General features: G+C 63.4%; 1 protein-coding gene across 1 annotated transcript; it reads left to right on the top strand.

The window, feature by feature from the left end:
* Positions 1–14,268: 14,268 nt before the first annotated feature.
* On the top strand, positions 14,269–21,091 carry PSMF1 (proteasome inhibitor subunit 1). The gene is made up of 7 exons (XM_086760902.1): positions 14,269–14,572; positions 15,164–15,316; positions 15,901–15,983; positions 16,143–16,328; positions 17,868–17,921; positions 19,583–19,741; positions 19,857–21,091. The coding sequence occupies exons 1-7, from the start codon at positions 14,444–14,446 to the stop codon at positions 19,906–19,908; spliced, it is 816 nt and encodes a 271-aa protein (XP_086617028.1). The 5' UTR covers positions 14,269–14,443; the 3' UTR covers positions 19,909–21,091.
* The last annotated feature ends 113 nt before the right edge of the window (positions 21,092–21,204 follow it).

Genomic DNA, 21,204 nt, shown 5'->3' with positions numbered 1-21,204 from the left:
ACCCCTTGGGCCTCGCCAAGGAAACCGGGAGTAATAAGTTGGGAGTTGGGATTGCTTTCATTTTTTTTTTCTGATGCCAATACGAAATAAAGATAAAAGTTGCCCCTAAAACGCGGATTTTCAGCCTCTGGCTCAGCCGGACTTCCCACAAACAACCGAGCCCGCAACACGGCGTCCCCACCGCGGATCTGCGCGCGGGCACAGGGACAGGGTCACCATCTCGGCACGGGAGCTGAGAAACATACGGACATGGGAACGGTGGGGGAGATCCTTGAGTGTCTCTGGAGCACGGCGGCAGGCAGCGGCACCGGCGCCCGTGGGCGCTGCCGGGGACGGAACGTTGGCCGGGCTCACGGCGGCTCCTCGCCCCGCGGCAGGGCCAGCCCAGCTCCCCGGGAGCCGACGGGGAATTCTCGTTGTCTGGACTTGGACGGCAAAGGCTGCGCCAGGGCCAGGGAAGCGCCTTGTCCCTGGCCACGCTGGCGCGAGCGAGTGGACGTCAGCGCGAGCCTGGCCAGGGCGAGCCCCCTCGCAGGAGGAGCGCGCTAATTAGGTGGCTCTCATTAGCACTAGGGGACAGTTAGTCACCTCGGGGACGGCACGTGGCAGTTTGCTCAGCTCATCAAGGGCTGTGCAGTGGCGTGGGGGCTTTGCCAAGGACAGTAGAACTACCAGTCCCGGCGGGTGCCGCGCGTCCCCGAGCGGGCAGAAACCCTCTCATTCGCCCGAATTTGGCTGTTTATGACTACTCCTCCGAAAATGGCAGTGGGAAGGGATGACGCGCTGTCCGCTGATTAATCGGGTGCCTGGCACCTCTCCGTCGTGGCATTTCGGGGGCTGCGGGGAGCCTGGCTGGCCGTGCCGGGGCGGCAGCGCGGTGACTCAGGGGCGATGCTGGGGAGCGGCAGGACCGAGCCCGCGGGTGCCGCTGGCGGCTCCTGGCTCCCTCACGCAGCCCCGCTCCAGGCCAGCACAGAGGGAATGAAATGTTCCCTCCTCCGTCTTCCAAAGCGCCAGAGAGAAAGTGTCCAGAACGATAATGTGGAAAGTTTGTTTGACACTTGAGCACGCTTTCATCTTCGCAAAAATCTTGGTGACCCTCCAAGGCAGCACCGCCGGCTTCTTGGCACGGCCAGCACCCCGCGGCACGCGCCTGTTGCACCAGGGGCTGCTTTTGGGGTGCCCGGGGCTGCGGAGGGGACAGTGTTGTTCTGCTGGGGCCGCGGATCAGGCAGGGGTGCTGGCACAGGGACATGGGCACAGGGACATAGACACAGGGATGCTGGCACAGGGATGCTCCTGGCCAAGGCAGCAAAGTGAAAATGAAACAGCCGGAGCTGGCAGCAGGGGGAAAGAGACGCGAGGGGCGGGGGACAGAGGGACCCCTGGACCAGGGCAGGGGTTTCTCCCCAGGTGCAGCGCGCTTCCCGCGGCGGCCAGGGCGGGAGCAGCGGCCGGGAGGGACGTCTCCTCCCGCGCAGGGGCCCTCGTGCAGCGCAGGCGGCAAATGTGGGTTTGATCAGGGGAGGCTTTGAGCGGATGGTAGTGGATAAGGAAGAAAAATATTTGGCATTCCTCTCCCATCATAACAAGCCCAGATGCTTGGACGGTGGCAGCCCACTTCCCACAAGAATGGAAAGTCACAGCCGCTCCCCGCGCCAGCTCGGCAGAGGCCCTTTCCCCCACGCTTATGAAATGCCGGCTCCACCTAAGGCCACGGTGCGGCCCGCGAAGGGGATCCCGCGGCATGGCCGGCTCCCGCACCCGGGTCTCCGGCCATGGCGTCGCCTGTGACCCCTGTGCTGGGGCATGTTGGGAGCAGCTGGGCCAGCACAGCCCGGTGAGGGAGGGGAGTGCCGGCGAGCGCCGTGGGAAGCAGCTCCCAGTCGGAGCTGGTGGGAGCAGTCGCCCTCAACTCTCCCAAGCAGGGAGATGACATGAAGGTGATTGACTTCCATGCTGGATCTCCTCCTCCTCCTCCTCCTCTGGCCGTGCTCCAGCTGGTCCTCGGTCCGTGCCGCCAGCCAGTCCTGCCTCTCTCGGGGGTACCCGGCACCCCGAGACGTTTAAGTTTTGCTTTCCATCAATCCCTTCATCCCGGAGAGAGCGGCAGAGCTCCTGCTCACCTCCCGCCAGCACGGCTCCGCCAGCTCCGCCGCCGCCCCGGCCGCTGGTGCGGCTGGGCGGCCTCCCGGCGCTCCAGCTGCCAAAACAGAAGCAAATCCCAAAGTCGGAATTGGTGTTGAGCGGTGCTGAAGGCCGAGGGGCAGCGGGAGCAGGAGAGGGAGCCAGGAGGAGGAAAAGGGAAGGCGAGCGGTGAGGTGGGAGGGAAGGTTTGGTGTCGACACCAAATTCCTGGTCCGAGCCAGTGGTGCAGATTTCCAGTGTTTATTTTATCTCTTTAGTTGAGGCCCTTTGAGGCAGAATATATTAAATGGCTTGACTTTATATAATGGAAATAATTGAAACAATACTCCTGCTTCCCAGCCGCAACTTGCCGTGATTTCAGCCAAGAGTGGCCAGCCTCCTCTAGGTGGTGGGGACAGCCGCCGCCGCCAGCGCTTGTTCGCCGGTTATTGTTGACACATGTCAGCCTCGCCTCCCAATTTCCGCAGAGCTGTCAGTGAGCGAATAACACCGTGGCGGCCCGCGCGGGACTGGCTCGGCGCCGGCCAGCGCCGACTGGCTCGCCGATGGGCCACGGGACGGGCATTGCCCCGGCGCTGGGGCTCGTCTGCCGTAACGGGGCTGGTGGTTACGGCTGAGCTGGGATTTTTCGGGGAGAGGCCGCGTTTGGGCAGCGCTCATGGGCTGCCGGGGCCGGCTGGGCGCGGAGGGGATGGGGATGGTGGAGCGAGGCGAGCCGTGGGAGCAGGGAGGATGCGCGCGCTCCTTATATGAACCATCCCGCTTCACACTTGATATTCACTGGAGAATGGGAAAGAAAGAGACGGACCTGAGGGCTGGGAGTTGTGGAAAGTTTTATCCAACTCCTCCCCAGCTGCGGGCGAGCGTCGGGGCAGGGTCTCTGCCCCAGCCCCAGCATCCCCACGGGCGAGGGCTCGCAGCGAGCGCCGTCCCGCAGCCAAGATCCATCTCCATCCCGCGGGTGCTGCTGAGGCTCCGCCATCTCTCCGTGCCGCTGAGAAGCAGCCAAGCTGGACGGACAAAACAAGAGCAAACGGTGAGAAGCCCCCGCGCAGCACCGCCAGCTTCCTGGAGATCGCTGCCGGGAGGTGAAACTAAAAGCAAAAGGCAGGGGAGGCCTTTGGGTGACTGAGTCACAGCGTAAAAATTGCTCAGAAATCTCCTCCTGCCATCGCAGCGATTCCGTTGTGCGGCGAGGGCTCAGGGAAGGCTTCTCCCAAGCTCGGCCCGCGCTGCTCTCCCGGCGAAGCCGGAGCACCGAGCATCCTCCTCCCCACCGGGCACGGCTATCGGCCGCCTCTGGCTGTCCGGGCAGTGAAAATCCTGTGTTTGTTACTGAAGGGAGCGAGCCAGTGGTATTTTAGTAGCTGGCCCTCTACTATTCTCCCAAGAATCATTTACGCCAAATTCCAATTGAATTTCTTTTAATATTTGTGCTATTTAAGGAAACTATTGAGAAGGCAGATGGAAGCGTCAGTCAGCTGCATGCTCCTGGCTCCACGTGAGGCAGCACTCAGAAGTCCCCTCCTTTCTCAGATGACACGGCTCCCTCTTGCACACAATTCCCCAGGAGGGTGAATCCTCTGACTCCGGTGATGACTCTCACCAGCTGGAATTCGGCGGAAGACAAAGGCTTTGGTCAGGCTCCTGCTCCGGGATGGGGAAACTCCGCAGAGGCTGCCAGGGCCGAGAGCCCGCTGCCGGTGTTAGCACCGCCCGTGACGGTGCGTCTCCGTGTCAGAGCTGAGTTTTAAGCCATTTTGCTTCAAATCCAACCTCCCTGCGTCCCCTCTGCTCACCGCCGTGGGTCCGGACGGCTGCTATTTCCTGAGCCGGGCAGCAGGACGCGGTTTGTGCCGCGACCGAAGCCGACGGCTCCCCTGCTCCTGCCCGCCCTGGCTGAAGCTGCACGGATCTCCTCACGGCCTGGACGGCAAGCCGTAAGGAAACAGCGTGTCCTAAGGGCTGCCAACCAGTTAGCCCGGCACAGGGATAGGGAACGCTCAGGCGAACGTCCCCAGCCACAGAAAGCTCCATTTCATGCAGCCGAGTGAAGAAGCAACCAGCACCTGCTCCACCGTTGCCATAAATGCAGCCCCAGCCCTCGGCCTCGCCATCACCATCAGAGCACACCCTGCCCCATCCACGGGAACCGGGGTTTTGGGTCCCCTGTGGGGACACGGGTCCCTCCTCACCGTCCCAGCCTCAGGCTCCATCCTCACCCCGCTGACATCCCAGCTCCTGGCTCTGGTCCCCGTGTCCGCCGGGCACTGCCTGCCGTCCCCTCCATCCGGCACAGCCCGGGGACGTGGCACAGCCGGGGCCAGCCCGCGCCATGGGCACCGAGCCCGCGCCGTGGGCACCGCAGCGGCTGCCGGCGCACCAGGGGACGCGAGCCCGTCACCGCCGAGGGGCCGGCGGCCGCGTGTCACGGTGGCTTATAAAGGCTTTTCTCAGAATTAATAACAGGAGGGACACAAATTTTAATATTTCTGAAGTGAAAATAGAGTGATAATTGCATTTAGCCGACATTCGGGAAAATTATTACCACCTGGCAGCCCTGCTTGCGGCTGACGTCAAAGAGCACAGAAACCAACGTGAATTTTGGAGAACACCATGCAAAAAAAAAAGAAACGTTTGTATGAACAAAACCCCGAGGGTCAGGAGCCGTCCCCGGACGCTGGGCTGGGTTTGCCGTGAGGAGAGGAGTTTTCCTAACACCCTGGATGCCGGGGGACGTGGTCCCCACAGGTCGCTGCCTCCATTGCAGGCAAAGCCATGGAAAAAATGTTCCCCTCTCCTTTTTCTTTATTTTCCCTAGCCTTTTATATCCCGTTAATGCCGCTAAAAAAAATCAGTTTTCAGGAGCTGGAGTAATGACAAAGAGGGAGCTGTGTAAAACGCTGTGGGGTGGCGGGCGGCTCCCCTCTCGGAGCGCACAGAGGAGGTTTGGCTTCGCTGTTTGTCCCAAAAAGCACTGGAGCAGAAGGAAAAGGGGGTCAGGTGGACGAACGGAGCTGAAGTGTGGCCAGGGAGGGGGCCAAGCTGCCCCCAGCCATTGGCACCGCTGGGGTGGAGGAGGGACGGGGGGGCACCGTGGCGGCCGGTCGCCGGAGCCCAGGGCCGGGCACAGAGCCGCTGCAGCAGGCTCTGGAAAGAATTCTCCACTTGGGAACTTGAGCAAAGAGAGATTAAATGAAGGAAAAAATGTATGCTGCACTGCAAAAGCGGAAAAAGTCCATTTCCAAATATCCCCAGCTTCCTCCCCACCCCGCACGCACTCCGAGTGCTCCCAGCGTTCCGTCTCTCCTCCCCACGGTATTTCGGGTGCTCACGGCTCCCCAGCCCGGGGACAGCCCTGTCCCAGAGCGGAGGGGACCGCGGCAGGAGGGACACCACGATCTAGCGCCCTCATCTCGACCACTCCATCCATCCATTCCCGCTTTTCCCTGCCCAACACCCCCAGCAGCGGCAAAGACTCCCCAAAAATGGGGGTCCCAGGAGGGTGGGGGTGGTGGTCCCCATGGCTGGGGGGTCTCCGGGGTCCTGGCACGGACCTGGCAAAATGCCTCTTCCCAGGGGGAAAGGGGGTAATTAGGTGGTTTCAGCTCTTTAACAATGCTCGTTGGCTAATTTGAGCCCCTCAAAGACCGCACAGCAAAACCGGAGCTCCAGCAGACCCCCACCGCACCTCCCGCCTCCCCCAGCCGGCCCGGCCGGAGCGGGGCGAGTCCCTCCGGCCCCACCGCTCCCAGTTTCAGTGGAGATACGGGAACATCCGTCCGGACATCCATCTCACGCAGCTGATGGTGGGGCCGGGTGCAGCCAGGCTTGAGCAGCTTTGGGTCATGCGCAGTCCATGGCCGTCCCAACAGCCCAGCGTTGAGCTCCAGACCGAACCAAACAACTGGAGACCACAGACCGGATTTTATTTTATTTTTTTTTTTTACATATTTTTTCCTGAAAAATAAAAAAAGAAAAGAAGAGAACTCATATTTCCCACTCATGCAGAAGGAATTTGCCTGTGTGCGGCGGGGAGAGCGATGCTGGGCGTCCCTCGGCATGGAGAAGCCACCATTCTGCGTCTCCGGTGACAAAAAGGGGCTGGGAGGTGACTGGCAGGGGCGGCTCCACTCCCAGACACCTGCGGAGAGGGGAGATGGAGCCATGGCAAAGGCTCCGGCTTCCTGACCCGGGAAGGAAGGGGCAGGATGGCGCAAGCCGCAGCGCTGCCGGGGTCTGAACGTCTCGGCAAAGAGGCAGCGGCTTTTGGCCAAGGCTTTGGGAAGGAATTTCAGAAAGTTCTTGGTGTGGTCTCTCTTTTCCTAGAAGAGATCAAGAGCTGGGCTCTGCTCCGCTCCGCAATCCTCCCACTTCGTTCTGCCAAGTTCCCCGGCGGGGCCGGAGAGCTGAGCTGAGCTGAGGGGGCTCAGTGCCCTGAGGCTGGGCAGAGGGGAGAGGGGCTGCACGGGCAGAGCGATGCGGTTGGCAGAGGGACCATCAGGTTGGGACATGCATCCCTACATCCCTGCATCCCTGCATCCCTGCATCCCTGCATCCCTGCCGCCCTGCATCCCTGCATCCCTGCCGCCCTGCATCCCTGCTGCCCTGCAGCCCTCGAAGGCTGTTCCCAGCTCATTCAGACACCCTCAGCCACTATTCCCAGTTGGACAGCGCTGCCGGTTCTCCGGTAGCATCCTGCTGCACCCGGACAATCTGCCACGCGCAGCCCTGGCATCTCCTTGCTCTGGCTCGAAGTCACGCATTCACTGAATTCCCCCTTTCCTTGTTATTAACGGAGAAATCCTGTCACGTCATTATGTTCCGTACCACCTGCCCGCTCGCTCCCGTAGAACCAGGAGGAGCCCAGCGGCCCCCTCCCCTCTGCCACGGGGTGCCGGGGGGCACAAACCAGCAGCCCTGGCACTGCGGGGCACCGGCGAAGACAAGTCCTTGTCCCTGGTCTCCCGAGCCTGGGGATGCTGCTGCCCCATTTTTGGGTCTCCCGCTGCCTCCCGCCCCGTCCCCAGTGCCGCCGAGCCCCTTGAGAACACCGAGGGGTCCTGAAATCACACTGAGACCTCCGCTGGCCCTGGCTGGCAGCAGCGTTCTTTGCTCTCACCTAGACCTTCGCCGGACGCCGGCACAGCCCTGGCACCCTCCGTGCCGGCACCGCGGCCGTGGGCACCCTCCTCCTGCCCCCGGCCAAGCCGCACACCCCGCGGGCAAGCCACCGAAGGGAAGCCGAGTTGGAGAGCGGTGGGAGACACCGTGCCGGGAGTCCCACGCCAACGATGCCTTGGCCCTAGGCACAAAAGCCCCCGGGGCAGCGGCGGCAGGAGGCCGGTGCCATCCCGGTCCCCGTCCCCATCCCCGGAGCGGGGCCCTCCGGTGCGTCCCGGGGGCGAGGGCAGCTGCCGGGTGGAGCGGAGCAGCAGCGTCAGTGCCCGGCCAGTTCCCAATTTGCACCGGCCCGAAACAATGACGATGACAGGGGGAGAAATAAAGAGATGAAAAATGTGTCTGCGATTTTAATGAGCTGGAAACACCCAGCGCAGGGGACGGAGGGGTGGGAGGGCGGCTCCCGGCCGGCCATCGCTGCGACACCGTGCGCCCCGGCAGCGAAAGGGGTCCCTAATGCTTCCAAGATGTGGAGAGCCCTTCACGGAGCGCGGCTCGGCTTTCCGCAGCCGTCGCAGCTCAGGGGGATAATTGGGAAGATTATCGCGTTGGAAATTGCTCGCAGGGGAAAGCGGCTTTGTACAGCCCGGCCGCGGGCTTCCGCGGCTGCACCGAACGATTGCTCCGGGTCGGAAGTGCAGGCGGAGGGTCGGCAGAACCCCGCAGCCCCATGCGAGGGATCCCTGACCCGGTCCGGCACCGGGAGCAAAGGACAGGGAAAGGCTGTGGGACCAGTGGGAAGAGCCACGGCCGCCCCGTCCAGCCCAGGGGGTCCCAGCCCGGGTTCCCGGGGCGGCGGGGCCAGGACGGAGCGGGGACAGGAGGGTGGCAGCGGCGCCAGCCCGTCCCTGCCATAACAGAGGTGACAGCGGCTGGCCTCCGCGCCAGCCTGCGGCTGGTCACCTTCTCGGGCTCTTCTTTCCTCCCTGGGATTTTGTCCTGCCTTTTTTTTAATTTGAATTTTTTCACAGCCTTTTAAACACTGTAAAACTTTAATACAAAGGAAATTAAAAAACCCAGAGGAACTATTCTCAAAATAATTTCACAATCCGCACATATCCCTCAGCAAATTTAATTTGTAGGAAATAAAGAACAAAATATGACAATAAAGGGCTTCTAAGCAAACCCTAATGCTTTACATGTGTCAGCACAAACGCCGCGCCTGCGTGCGGGCACCCGGCAGAGGTGGGTGGCGCGGGGGCCGTGGCTCCGTCACCCCCAGCCCGGCCGCCGCTGCCGAGGGTCCCAGCTCCGCCGAGGGCGACTTGCAGGATTCGGGGGGGTTTCGCTGCCCCAAGCATCGCACCGAACCACAGCCCTCCGCTGAGCGCATCTTCCCCGCGTCCCGGCGGCTCCGGCTCCAGCGGTGATGCTGGGAGCGCATCCCAGTTTGGGGCAGTTCCCCACCAGTTGACAGAGAAAACTTCGAAGGATGCAGACCAGCCCTGCCAGGGAGTTCTTTGTCCAGCTTGCAGCCTCCCCACCTTGGTTTTTTCCCCTTCTTTTATAAACCCGGGACCTGAAGGAGAGTTTTCCTTTTGAACACCCAGCCTCACGTTTTAGTGACTTTTATTCCTGGAACAAATGTCAGTCGTTACCCGCCGCGGGCACGCGCGCGCCGCAGGCGGCCATGGCCGGAGGTGCTCCCCCAGCGCTGCACGCGCAATCCCTGCGGGGCACAGGGCGAACCCGGGGAGGGCGAACCCGGGCGGCGCAGGCGGCAGCACCACCCCACCCTCAGCCCCGACGCAACCCCCCCCCCGCGATGGGGTCTGGCTGCCTCCGTCCCCTCCTCAACAGTGCTGGGGGTCTCCGGAATGCTAGTGCCCCTGCCAGGTCGCTGCTCTCCAGGTGCCCCGATGGCTCTTCCCTGGCTGCATCCGCGATGCTGCGGCGTCGGCAGCCTCGTAGCGAGCACGGGAGCGGGGCCGGAGCAGGGCGCAGACCAGCTTTGGGGTGTGGGAAGGGGCTGTGTGCGGCGGGGCCTGTCGACGGCAGGCGCCGGGGCTCAGGCTGGTTCCCTGCACTGTCCCATGCAGAGCCACCCCAACCCTTTGCCAGTGGGGAAATAGGGGATATTTGGGGGTTTGCACCCAAACCGCTGTTATTCTGCTGCACCCGCACACAGAGGCTGCTCCGGGGGAATCTGGGGGTCTCCCTTGCCTGGACCCCCTGTCCTGTACGGCTAACCTCGCTGGCTCGCTGCAGCCCAGACCAGCCCACCGTGACCGGACCCCCGCTATCCCCTCTCCATCCCAGCCCATTGGGCTGGTTGCGTGGGGGGATATTCGGCACCAGCTCCTCAGAAGAAAGGCGAGCGCTTACCCAACAGCGCTGCGCCGGGAAGGCGATAGTCCCTGAGAACATTGCCTCATACCATCCGTGCGTGCCTGGGATGGGGAGAAACGCCGGGGAGCTGCAAAGGACATCCAAAAATGAATGTGCTGTCTGCAGCAGCGCCGGGGCAGCAGCCTGGGGGAACCGACCGCCGCGAGTCGTGGAAGGAACTGCAAAGGAAAGGGTCTTGCGAGGATAGCGGGGGCTGCGCTGCAGGAGCAGGCTGTGCCGTCCTCGCGGCTCCGCCGCCTTCGCGCAGCCTCTGGAGTGCTCCAGGAGTTTGGGATGGGACCAACTCTTCCTCCGTGTGTGATGCCTCCTCCTCCTCCTCGCCCCTGTGGAGGGAAGGTGCTGCCAGCCCCGGGACGTTGCAGGGGGGTCCCAGCCCCGGGGCAGCATCCGCTCGCCCCCCGCCTTCGACGCTCTCTGCGAGCCGCCGCGGTCTCGGGCATCCCTTGCCGTACCCCCGGAGCAGGGAGCAGTTTTGCACCACAGCTTTGCTGCCTGGCCCGGGGCAGCGCGCGGAGGCAGGGGCCGCGCGGGCAGCGCAGACAGGCAGCCGGCGGGCAGGGCGATGCCCGTCTGGGCGCTGGGGCAGCCCGGCAGCCAGCTGGGCCCCGCTTTGATGTGGAGTCCCTCCAGCTGCGCACAATGCAACCCGGCTCAGCCCGCAGACTCGGGCGGGAGTGAAGCAAGGGTGATTGATTGCCTTGTTTTGTTCCTCCAAGGCTGTCCTGGGCCATTCGGATCCAAGTCCGAGCTCCCCCGAGAGCGGGGAGGGGACGGCAGCATCCACCCGGGCCGCAGGGATGGGGCTGGTGGGATGCAGGCTCTGGTCAGGGGCCGCGGGTCGAGGGACCGGGGTTGGTGCTGCGCTCTGGGTCGTTGGCTCAGGTGGTTCGAGCCCCCTGTGCCTCAGTTTCCCCATCACACTGCCCCTTAGGAAGGCGTCGGTGTCTCTGGATGACACACGTCCCGTGAAACCGTCCCCGTTACGCTCAGGCGTGTGGGGCGTCCCCCGAATTAAAGCAGGCAAAGGGAGAGCAGGAGCCCCACCAAGGATAAAGCTCATTAGGACTCGAGCGTGTTGACCTCCGAAAAATTGAGTTTCGCTCCATCCAGTCGATGAGTCACAAGTGTGTTTGTGCGTCGCGCTCCTTGCAAGCAAGGTTTCCACCGCAGAGCTAACGGGCTGTTCTGGGAAGCACCGGGGCTCTGGGCTTCCTAATTATTTTCCAGTCCTACTGGCAGCTTCCCGGCGACAGGGATTACGCCTGCTCGAAGCACGGCGCTCAGGCGTGTTCGGAGCCTCCGAGTGCTGACTGACTTTACGCTTGGCCTCGCTGCCCAGAGCCTGCTCCCTCGCAGCCCTGGTCCCTTGTGCTGCTGCAGCGAGCCTGCCTGCATGTGGTTTGAATTTCTTCCCCAGAGAAAACCCCCCTTTCTCCTGCCTCCGTGTCATCTTTCCCTGGAATAGAATTTAGGGGAAACGAAGAGGAGGCCAAATTTTCATGGAGTGACTCCCTCCCCTCTGCAGGCAAGGACGGCAGCCCTGTGAGAGCCCATTCCAGGAGCCCCCGATGCCCTGTCCCACCCGGTGTCCCTTGGCACGGCGAGGTCGGTCACCTTCAGGTGGCTCCTTCCGTGCCAGCAAGCCCCGGACGGCTGAGCAGAGCGTGGAGGAGGCTGCCCCGGTGCCGCTGGCTCTCCCTGCTCCGCAGCGGGGATCCTTTCTTTCCCTCCAGCTCTCTGCTGGGAAGCGCTGCCTGCTCAGAGCAGCGCGGGCAGCCCGGCAGGAAATTCGGCAGCATCGTCCCCTGGTGCCCAGCGCTGCGAGGTGATGCCCGTGGGCTTTCCCATCCCTGGAAGAGGAGCAACAGCGAGCTGACCCTGAAGGAGGGATGATGCTTTCACATGGCAGCAGCCTGCAACACCCCAGCATCAGCGGGGATTATCCTCAGCCCCTCTCTGCCGCCTCTCACCGGGCCCCGGGCCGTACCCGGTACATGCGGCACGGCACGGCACGGCACGGCACGGCACGGCGCAGGGGTGAGCCAGTTGCCCCAGCCATGCCGGCTGCCATTCCCAGCACGGAGGGCTCGCGGGCTGCCAGCGGGGCGGGCGATTGGGAAATCTGTTTCCTCTTCTGCTGGTTACGACACCGCAGCGGGCGCATCCAGCGGGAGCAGTGAGGCAGCAGGAAAGTATGAAGGTCAGGGAGGCTGCGGTTTGGGTGACGGAGGTGACCCCGCCTGATGCATCCCTCTACCTGCTCCCAGCACCACCGCCCTGCCGGGGCGGCTCCGGCCACCGCCTCCCCCGGGACGTCACCCCCGGCCCGGCTGCTGCGGGGAGCAGCTCTCCACGGGCCACATGTCCCCGTGGATCGCATTCCCGGGGAAAAGAGGGAGGAAAAGGGCCACGTGCAGCCTCCCCTGCATTTCCACGGGCAGGAGGGGCAGCGCGAGAGCCGGGCACAAATCCCGACAACGCGTGCAGGCGTCCGGGGCACCAGCTGCTGCAGGGGCTTCGCTCGGCTCTCGCAGCATCGCTCCCGCTCCCGGCTTTGCGCCGCCTGCTCCGACGGCGGCACCGGCATGCCCGTCTGCCAGCGTGACGCACTTGCCTTGCAGCGCTAATGAGCCGGCTCTGCAATCCTCGTCACCTCGTTAATGACTTGGCCGCTGCATCCCAGACGGGGCTGTGCCGGCCGCTACCTCCCACGTAGCTTGCAGGCCCCGGACTCGCGTTAGGGGAGCCGCTTTCATGTGGCCAGTGGTTTTCATCATCAATGAGCCACAGAGCGGGTGAGACGCTGCAGCAGAGGAAGGAGCCGATGGGGAGCCGGGCAGCGCGGGCCGGCGCGGCGGGGCACCGCGCAGCTTTGATGTAGCGGCCGCCAGCCCCCAGAGCCGTGGGCTCAGGTACGGCGGAGACCCAGCTCCCGGGAGGGTCCCCACGGGAAGGGGACAACGGGACGCGTGGAGGCATCCCACTTCACCCCGTGCTGTGCCCATGGAGGGGCTGCTCAGGCCAGGGGGGGGTCTCTGCACCAAAAGTCACCCCTCATGTGTGGTGCAGGACAGCCGGCACGACGTGAGGAAAGGAAAATAAATTAAGGATGAACACGGAAGTGAGACCACAGAAGGACAAGCTTCCGTGCGATTCCCGACACCTCTCGCCCCACCGAGGCACTGCCAGCTCCCGTGGTCGCCGATCCCAAACACCCACACGTTCCTGCACCTGCAGTGGGTCCGCAGGCAGGCAGGGGAAGCCTGTTACTGCGCTGGGATGCAGGATTTAGGATCAAGTTTCCGGAGGAAGACCCACGATTTCAGATTCTGCCTCAGGACGGGGCATTCGAACAAAGCTCCCGGCACCGCCTCGCCCACCCAGGGACAGGCTGTGCCGGGAAAGTGAAATGTGGATGCCGTCAAAGCCTGCAACCGCGGCCGCGGCCCACCGGGAGCGAGCCGCGGGGCGGAAACGCTGCCTGCTGCCGTGAATCACAAGCCCAGCGCTGGAAAAGCTCCGGCGGAGGCATTTCCTGCTGTTCTCATCACATCCCCATCCGACGCCTCCCTCGCAAAGCTCTCGCGCTGAAATCCCGGCCCCGTGGAAAATCAGGCGTAGCTTTCCTGCTGAGTCCAGCGTGGCCGGCGCGGCTCACTCGGCTTTCAAGCTGCGGCCATTTTCCGTGGAGCCGGGACTGGCGGGGGAAATAGCGGGAGACACGGAGGCTTCTCGGCCAGCGTGGCGGTGGATTCGTGCGAACGGGCAGCGCCGAGCCGCGGAGGCCGTCGGGCAGGCAGGCCTGCCGGTCTGCGGTTGATTGTTCAGCCTCAGTGACTTTTTGAGGGGGAAATGGAAAGAGTGGACAGTGCGAGTTAATTAATTGACGCATAATGAAGTCAAGATGAGCGTCCCCAAGGAGCTGGAGCTTGGATTGGGAAAGCAGCAGGCAATGGAGTTCTCCAGCACGGGCTGCTTGATCCTGAGCCGCAGCCCAGCCAGGGCACTGCCTCTGCCCCAGGGGCAGGAAAATTGCCCCCCAGCACCTTCCAGTGGCACCTTTAATAGAATTTAGGTGTTACACATACCGCCGGCAAGAGAAGGGAGCTGTGGAAGGAGTGAAATGACCCTGCTGATGGCCGTTCAGCACTTGGGTGCCTTTGGTCCCAGGGAAAAGGCACTTTTTAGTGTGTGCAGACTTGTTTGCGGGCTCTAATGCTTTTCTACAAGGGGAAGGGGGAAGGGGAAAGGGAAGGGGAAAGGGGAAGGGGAAAGGGAAGGGGAAAGGGGAAGGGGAAAGGGGGAAGGGGGAAGGGGAAAGGGGAAGGGGAAAGGGGAAGGGGAAAGGGGAAGGGGAAGGGGAAGGGGAAAGGGGAAGGGGGAAGGGGAAGGGGGAAGGGGGAAGGGGAAGGGGGACGGGGAAGGGGGAAGGGGAAAGGGGAAGGGGAAAAGGAAAGGGGGGGTCGGGTAGACCCCAGCCCACAAGTGAACCCCTCGGCGAGCCCCGTCCCGCCCGCTGCAGGAAGAAGCGTTAAATTCCTCAGGGGAGGACCCCCCCCCGGCTCGGCCGGAGCCCCCGGCCCAGCCCGGCCCTCGGGGGCGGCGGCGCGGGCCCTGCGCAGGGGACGGGGGCCCTCTAGTGAGGGGCGGCCCGGCCCGGCCCGCCCGGTGCGGCGCTCGGCTCCCCGGTGCGGCGCCTGGGGCCTTTCCCGGGCGGTTCCCCCGCAGCCGCGGCCCGGCCCCGCCTGCTCGGTGCGGCGCGGCCATGGCGGGGCTGGAGCCGCTGTACGCCTGGGCGCGGGTGGCCATCTCCCGCCCGCAGGACGCCTTGATCTGCGGGGTCCACTGGGAGCTGGTCCGGCACGGCTACCGCTGCCTCGGCGCCGGCGACCAGGTACGGGCCGGCCCGGGTGCCGCCGGGCTCCTCCGCCGCGGAGGCCGCGTAGGCCGCGGCCGAGCCTCGGCCTTTCCTAGCGCCGCTCGCCGCCGCCGCTCGGGCGAGCCCGGCGCCAGCTGCCGGGGTGGGGCGGGACCCGTGCGGCGCCGGGGCTGTCGGGGACACCCGGGTCGGTGCGGGGCCTGAGGGACCTCAGTGCTGCTGGGGTGGGCTGCGGGGCTCCCGGGGCTGGGGGGTCAGCGCAGCGTGGGGGTGGTGGGGGCTCCCAGTGCTGGAGGAGTCAGTGCGATACCAGGGAGGGGGCCAGTGTGGTGCTGAGGGGCTCCTGGTGCTGGGGAGGGGAACCCCTTCCCAAAAGGTGAGTGTCCAGTGCAGTGTTGGGGGGGACATGTGCTGGGGGGTCCCCAGTGCTGGGGGGTGCCTGGTGCCATAGCAGGGAGGGTGGATCCCCTCCTGGAGAAATAGATCCACTCCTAGAGACCTAGATCCCCTCCTGGATATCTCTGTGCAGCCAACACAGGTCCCTCTGGCCCTGCAGCATGCTGGACTCGTGGGCAGGGTCTCAGCAGCATGTCTGTCCTGTTGTAGCCAGGTCCTGATGAGAAGAAGTCAGAGTTGCTGCCCGCCGGCTGGGAAGCCAACAAGGAGGTGTATACGCTACGCTACAAGTCCACAGATGATGCCCGTGAGCTGCTGCTGAAGGCTATCATGGTGGAAGACAGTATGATCCTCAATGTCATGGTGAGCACCCAGGCTCATCCCTCTGGGTTTGGGGTCCTTCAGGTGCAGCGGCTGCTGCTGCCCAAAATGTGCAAAGAACAGCAGCGCCCATTTCTTAAAGTTTTGCTGTTACTTCTTCTGCTTTGCAGCAGTGTTTGTCCCTCAGGATGGGGCAAACCCAGGGGGTGTCAGGGGCTGCAGCCCTGTCTGTGCAGCAAATGTGGCCCAGCATGAATCCGGTCGAACACCAGCTGCAGTGGGGCAGCGATGCGGTTTGCCTTGCATGCTCTGGCCCAGGAGCTGCCCGTTTTGTGTCCTCTTCCCGGCACAGGATTTTTCTGCAGATCTTTTCTCCTGTCCCCCACAAGCACCTGCCCAGGGTGTTTTTGCTTTCACCCTTTGCAGCCCAGATTACGGGAGCGAGCAGGGAGAGCCTTGCTGTACACTGGAGTTTGTTTGCTCCTGGGGATTCTGGCACAGCACAGGGATGTGGCAGGAAGCAGACAAGCCCGTTCCTTGTGTCCTAGCTATGGTTGTACCTGCTCCTTCCCTCATTCCCTGCTCTGCCGGGCTGCTGACTCTGTGTTTCACCTGTCTTTTGCCAGGATCGCACATCTCAGAAGGTGGCAGATGTGACCTTGGCGCTGGCCAACTACATCAACCCGGAGCACCTGGACGATTTCCACAAGTAACCTCAGTTTCCTGGCATTTTCCGTGGGAGAAAATGTCCCACCAGCATGGGGAGGGAGGCGCGTGGGGGCAGAGACCAGGTTGCGAGGAGCCTGGAGCCTGGACACCCCAGTGCCGTGGCGTCTCCAGCCCACCACCTCGCCTCTCCTCCCTGCAGGGTGTACAAGAACACGGAGGAGCTGAGGACAAGGATTGCTTCGGGCATCATCGCTCCCCTCGGGGCCCCTGCAGAAAAGCCCAAAAAGGAGCCTAAGGCTGAGAAGAAGGATCCTGACTTGCCCCAGGATTACGACCCCCTCAGGGTCCCTCCCCGGCAGCCGGCAGGCGCGAGAGCACCGTCCTGGTGAGTTCTAAAGAACGGGTGGCTGCTGGCAGTCCCCTGTTAGACAGGACGTTGTTCTGGTGCAGCTCTCCAAACTTCACCTCTCGTCCCGTTCTCGCACCAGTGGGATAGGGAGCAACGAGGCTCCAAACCCTTCCCAGCCAGTCTCGGCCTCAGTGGCCACGCACTTGGGTTTGATTTAAGTTCCCTGCCGAGGGACGGTCTGTTCTGGAGCTGTGTGGTGGCTTGACCCTCCTTTGGCATTGCCGGGGGGGCGTAGCTGGAGACCTACAGACCCAGGAGCGTGGGGTGGAAGGAGGGAGGCCCCGCTGTGCTGGCTGAGGCGCCGTCAGGGCTGCGGGGCTGGCGGAGCAGGGACAGCAGCGGGAAGGACGGGGCCGTCGGGGGCCAGGCAGCCTGAAGGAGGGGCACAGAGCGCTGGGTGTCAGACCAGGCCGTGGGCCCCGGCGGAGCTTGCAGGATCCGTGCTCGTGGCAGAGGGGAGAGGCCGTGGGTGCGTGCGGAGCTCTGCCTTCACCTGGCACAGCGCCGGGGCTGCCTCTCATCCTCCTGCCGCTGCGGCCGGCAGAGCTGCCCTCCCGGGACGGTGTGCCCAGCACCTGTGGCGAGGCCCAGGAGGTGCGGGCCTGGTGGGGGGGAAGCAGAGACCTCTCCTTGCTGTCCTGACCTTGCTTTCCCTTTGAAAGCCTTTGTGGGCAAAGCTGGGGAGAGGACACCTGGGACCCCCTTCACCATCCCCCCTGGCCCCTTCGTGCCCCGCCATCCCTCGCATGTGGCAGGCGGGCTCCCCGCTCTCTCCCTGCACAAGCTGCAGTCCCCTGTGGCTGGAAGTTGGAGACGCTGCAGTGGCTCTGCCATCCCTTGGGGACTGGCCTTGGCTTCTGCCTCGCGTGTCACCTCTTGCATCTTTAACCCCGCTGCGATCTGCTGGGGCTCAGCGCTGCTCGGGATGCAAGATGCTCCTGGAGGAGGCCTGGGCAGACCAGCCGGCGCTGGGCATGGCTCTGAATCCGTGTTACTGGCTCGTAGTGTTGGCAAGGAGATGGGACAGCTGGCTGCAGGCCTACCGCCCCTCTGTCCTCGCTCTCCTGGAAGCAGGACTGTCATTGTGTGCCTGACTGGGACACACTGGAAAGCCTGGCCTAGCCCAGCACCACTCAGGGAGCCCCCGGCATGGAAACTCCCAGCGTCCACAGACAGCTCCAGCCTGGGGCGGTGGGAACAGCAGGGCCCCCTTCATCCCGGCAGGCTTCCCGCGAGCCTGCCGCGCTCACCGGCGTCCATGCCCCGCCGCAGCACGGAGCAGGACATGCAGCGTCCTGGGCGCGGGGTGGCTCCCAGTGCCAGCCCGCTCACGCAGGGTCCCGCAGGTCCCGGGGCCCGCTGGGTGCTGCAGCGCTTGCTGTGGGAGAGCACCCGTGAGCACAGCACCGGCAACCACGCTGGCTGCGCTGCGCTGCCCTGCGCTGCCCGCACGCTCGCTCCTGCTCGCTCCAGGTCTGCCCTTTGCTGAACGTCTCGCTGTGTTCTGTCTTTCAGGCCTTCCCCCTCGAACCCCTTTGCTGTTGGTGGGGATGACCTGGACCCTTTTGGGTGAGTGTGGCTGGGAGAGGTCGAGCTTTGCGTGCCCGAGGAGCGTCCCCTGCTCTGCCCTTGGGAGGTGTGGGGGTGGCTGGGGACGTTCTCTGGAGCAGCTGGAGTCCGCCTGGCTCAGGCGCGCGGGGGAGCGTCTCTGAGTGTGGATGGCGACGGGACAATCGCTCAGTGCAGATTGCAAGAGACAAATTGACAGTTGCTGAACCTCAATATGATTCTAATATTGTAATAAGATCCTGGCTCTTGCATAGATGGTAGGTTGCAATCTGCGTCTGCTTAATAATCAGCTTGTATTCATTTAACATGCAGTAATTCCTTCAGTAAATCAAAGCTGAATACATCGTTAAGTGAATGTAAGCCTCTAATTTAAAATGTTACCAGCTGCTGCATCTACCGCCCAGCAGTCTGGAGAAGGGGAGGCTTAAAGCCGAGTCCACAGATTTTCAGGTCCTGGTTGTGAGCCTCCCGCCTGCCTGAGGCACTCGAGAGAAAGCCTGGGTAGAAGGAGGGCTGGAGCCTGGGGGACTGCTCTTCCCAGATACATCTCTTGGTCTTTGGTTTGGTCGGGCAAGGAGAAGCTGTCATCTTCCCTTCCAGTTAAAAGCACGCAGTCAGACCTAAAAAACAGCTCTTGGAGTCATTGCAGAGCGTCCTGCGGCCCAAGGGAGTCCTCTTTGGAACCGCTCTCCTGTGGGGCTCGCATTTTTTCCCCTCTTGCAAGACTTGGTTCTCCGTGGGTTTGGCTAGAAGAGGGCTAGCTAAAAACGTCCTCCCCGGCTGGAAGGAGAGGCCTGGAGCCTGGGTGGCTGGAAGGAAACCCGATAGCACGCGGAGAGGGGCTTCATTTGCGGGAGAGACCCTGTTTCTCTCGCTGCCTCCAGCCCTTCGTCAGAAGTTTCTCTATAAATGACAAAAAAGATTGTAAATGGCAGCAATTTGTGTGCTGACACCTGCCAGCGCCGGGGCTGAGACCCAGGCTCCCAGGCATATGCTTGTGGGGCCCGGCTGTCCCAGGGCGCTTTGGGCAGCCCGCCTGGCGTAATGGAACTCATTAGCGCCGTTGTTAATGACTTGTATGATGGCAGTGGTGTCCAGAGGCTCCAGCCGCGTTTGCACAAAGCCGACCGTGAGGAATGGCAGTCGCAGCGTGGGGCAGCTCCGAGGAGCCGCTGCGGCCGGCAGATGACTTCCAGGCAGCTCTTTGGAAAGGCTGGCGGGAGCCCCGGCTGGGGCCGCGAGCTCTTGCAACACCGCGCGGGGCAGGCCGTGCTGCTCGCCGGGGAGAGCAGAGCAGGGACAGGAGAACGAGCCCGCAGCGAGGGCCAGCGGTTCCGGCGCTTCCCCAGCGGGTGGTCAGCAGCCCACCGGGACTCGCCAGCCACCGCCGATGCCCAAAATGGCTCCTCGCAGGAAGGGGGAAGCTGCCTCTCCGCTGCTCAGAGTGTCTGTTTTGGCACTGGCTCTGGGGAAGGCAGGCGGGCGAGGGCTGTCGCTTCCCTGTGCGTGTCTGCGGCTAGACCTGGGGGTTTGGTGGCACGGTGGTGCCCCGAACTGGGGGTTTGCTGGTGCCCTGGCACGTTGCTGCAGCACAGGGACATGGTTTGCTCCTCTCTCACCGGTGCCAATCTCATCTCCTTCTCTGCCTTTCCTCCCCCCAGAAGTCGGAGTGGGGGAATGATCGTGGATCCTCTCCGGTCTGGCCGCCCGCAGCCCGGCATTGACCCATCGTCGGGAATTCCAGGCCGGCTTCCCCCGGGAGCAGTTCCACCAGGTGCCAGATTCGACCCCTTCGGCCCATTAGGAGCTGGCAGATCGGGGTAGGTGCTGGGCTGTGCCCGGGATCCCCAGCCTGCTCCCGGGGCTGCCCCTGGATCTCCTGGCTGCAGGACTGAGCTCTCCCCTGGTTTGACTCTGCTCTGAATTTCTTTCCAGGCCAGATCCCGACCACCTTCCCCCTCCGGGCTATGATGACATGTTCATGTGAGGAGCCACCGCAAGGCTTACGGCTGCGGCCAGAGCAGCCTCCTGGGAAACAGGAGCACTTTCCCCTCTTTGCTCCCCGTTTGGTGGACTTGGGTCTTTTCAGCAGCGTTATAGTTCTCCCCGTTTGGGGCCACGTTCCCGTGTGTCAGAGCAGCGATAAAGGTTTCCCTGTGTGCAGAACAGAAGAGGAGGCCGTAGCTTTGTTTCTTTCTGTGCTCTTCTGAGGGTGCCTGCCCGTTTGCACCCAGCTGACGGGGTCCTGCCCCGCACGGGGCGGTGGCTGGGGTGCATCCTGGCGCTCTGAGAACCGCCGGGGTGCTGTGGGCTCTCCTCCTCTGCTTCTCCAGGCTGGCACCACTTTCGCTGCTGGGGTTACGCAAGCGGGCAGCGCTGAGGAGGGAGCCGGCTTCTCGCCGCTCCTGCGCTGGGGAGCTGCCGTGGCCTCGCTGCAGGTGACGGCCGGAGCGGGCTCTGTGCAGAGATGGTTTCTCAGTTCTTTATCCGAGCACGGGGCTGATCAGCCTGAAGGGCTAGGAGCCCAACCCATGGGCAGACGCCCAGCAGCAGCTGAGATTGGCTTCTGGGTGGCCGTGCGTGCTGGTTTTAAAGAGCACCGCCAGCAATGCCATCAGTGTGTGTGTGAAGAGACCTAGAGTGAGCTCCTGGCCTGCTTTGCCCCCTCTCTCCCCTGCAGGTGTGTTCGTTTTTGTTCCCAGGGTGCAGGCGAAGCCCCCCAGGCAGCCGGGGCTGGGGTAGGAGGCAGGGTGCTTGGTACCCGTGCGACCTTGCAGGCCCAGCGTTGGCTCTCCAGGTGCAGCAGAGCCGAGCCCAGCACCGAGCTGGGGCCCTCGGGGGGTGCGCGCAGGGGGCTCGCTCGGCTGTGGGATTCGCTTTGCGGAGGAGGTTTGTAGGAACTCGCTTCCCTACCGCTGGTCCCGTGGCAGAGGCTGGCGGGGCTCTGCCTGGCTGCACTCTGCCGCGCGGCTCGGGGAGGACGGGCGAGATCTGCATGGCTCGGGCTCCTGAGCGATTTCTGGAAACCCCCTCCCCTCCCTGCCACTTCTCCCAGTGAATTTTGGGGTTGCAGCTCGTCTCTCCTGTCAGGGGTTCATACTATTCTTTTGTTCTCGTGGTTTGATTTCTTGGCAGGATGTTCATGAAATTGAAATAAAAACCTGACAACAGCGTTTGTGTTGGTGCTTGCCGGGGGTGGCCCCTCTGCTCCCCTGCCCCAGCCGCAGCCCCCTTCCTGCCATGCGAAGGGGAGCCCCAAAGCTCTGCCTGGGCTGCGCCTGCC

The sequence above is a fragment of the Chlamydotis macqueenii genome, chromosome 16 (assembly GCF_036417535.1).
Source record: "Chlamydotis macqueenii isolate bChlMac1 chromosome 16, bChlMac1.mat, whole genome shotgun sequence".
In the NCBI taxonomy this organism is placed as follows: domain Eukaryota; kingdom Metazoa; phylum Chordata; class Aves; order Otidiformes; family Otididae; genus Chlamydotis; species Chlamydotis macqueenii.
The sequence above is the reverse complement of the archived record's forward strand: the minus strand, read 5'-3'. Positions and strand labels throughout refer to the sequence as shown.

Bases quoted from the DNA above. Each gene is read 5' to 3' on its own strand.
- PSMF1 (XM_086760902.1), top strand. From the start codon at position 14,444: ATGGCGGGGCTGGAGCCGCTGTACGCCTGGGCGCGGGTGGCCATCTCC. The intron at 16,329-17,867 runs GTGAGTTCTAAA...TCTGTCTTTCAG, and splicing joins GGCGCGAGAGCACCGTCCTG to GCCTTCCCCCTCGAACCCCT. The intron at 19,742-19,856 runs GTAGGTGCTGGG...ATTTCTTTCCAG, and splicing joins TTAGGAGCTGGCAGATCGGG to GCCAGATCCCGACCACCTTC.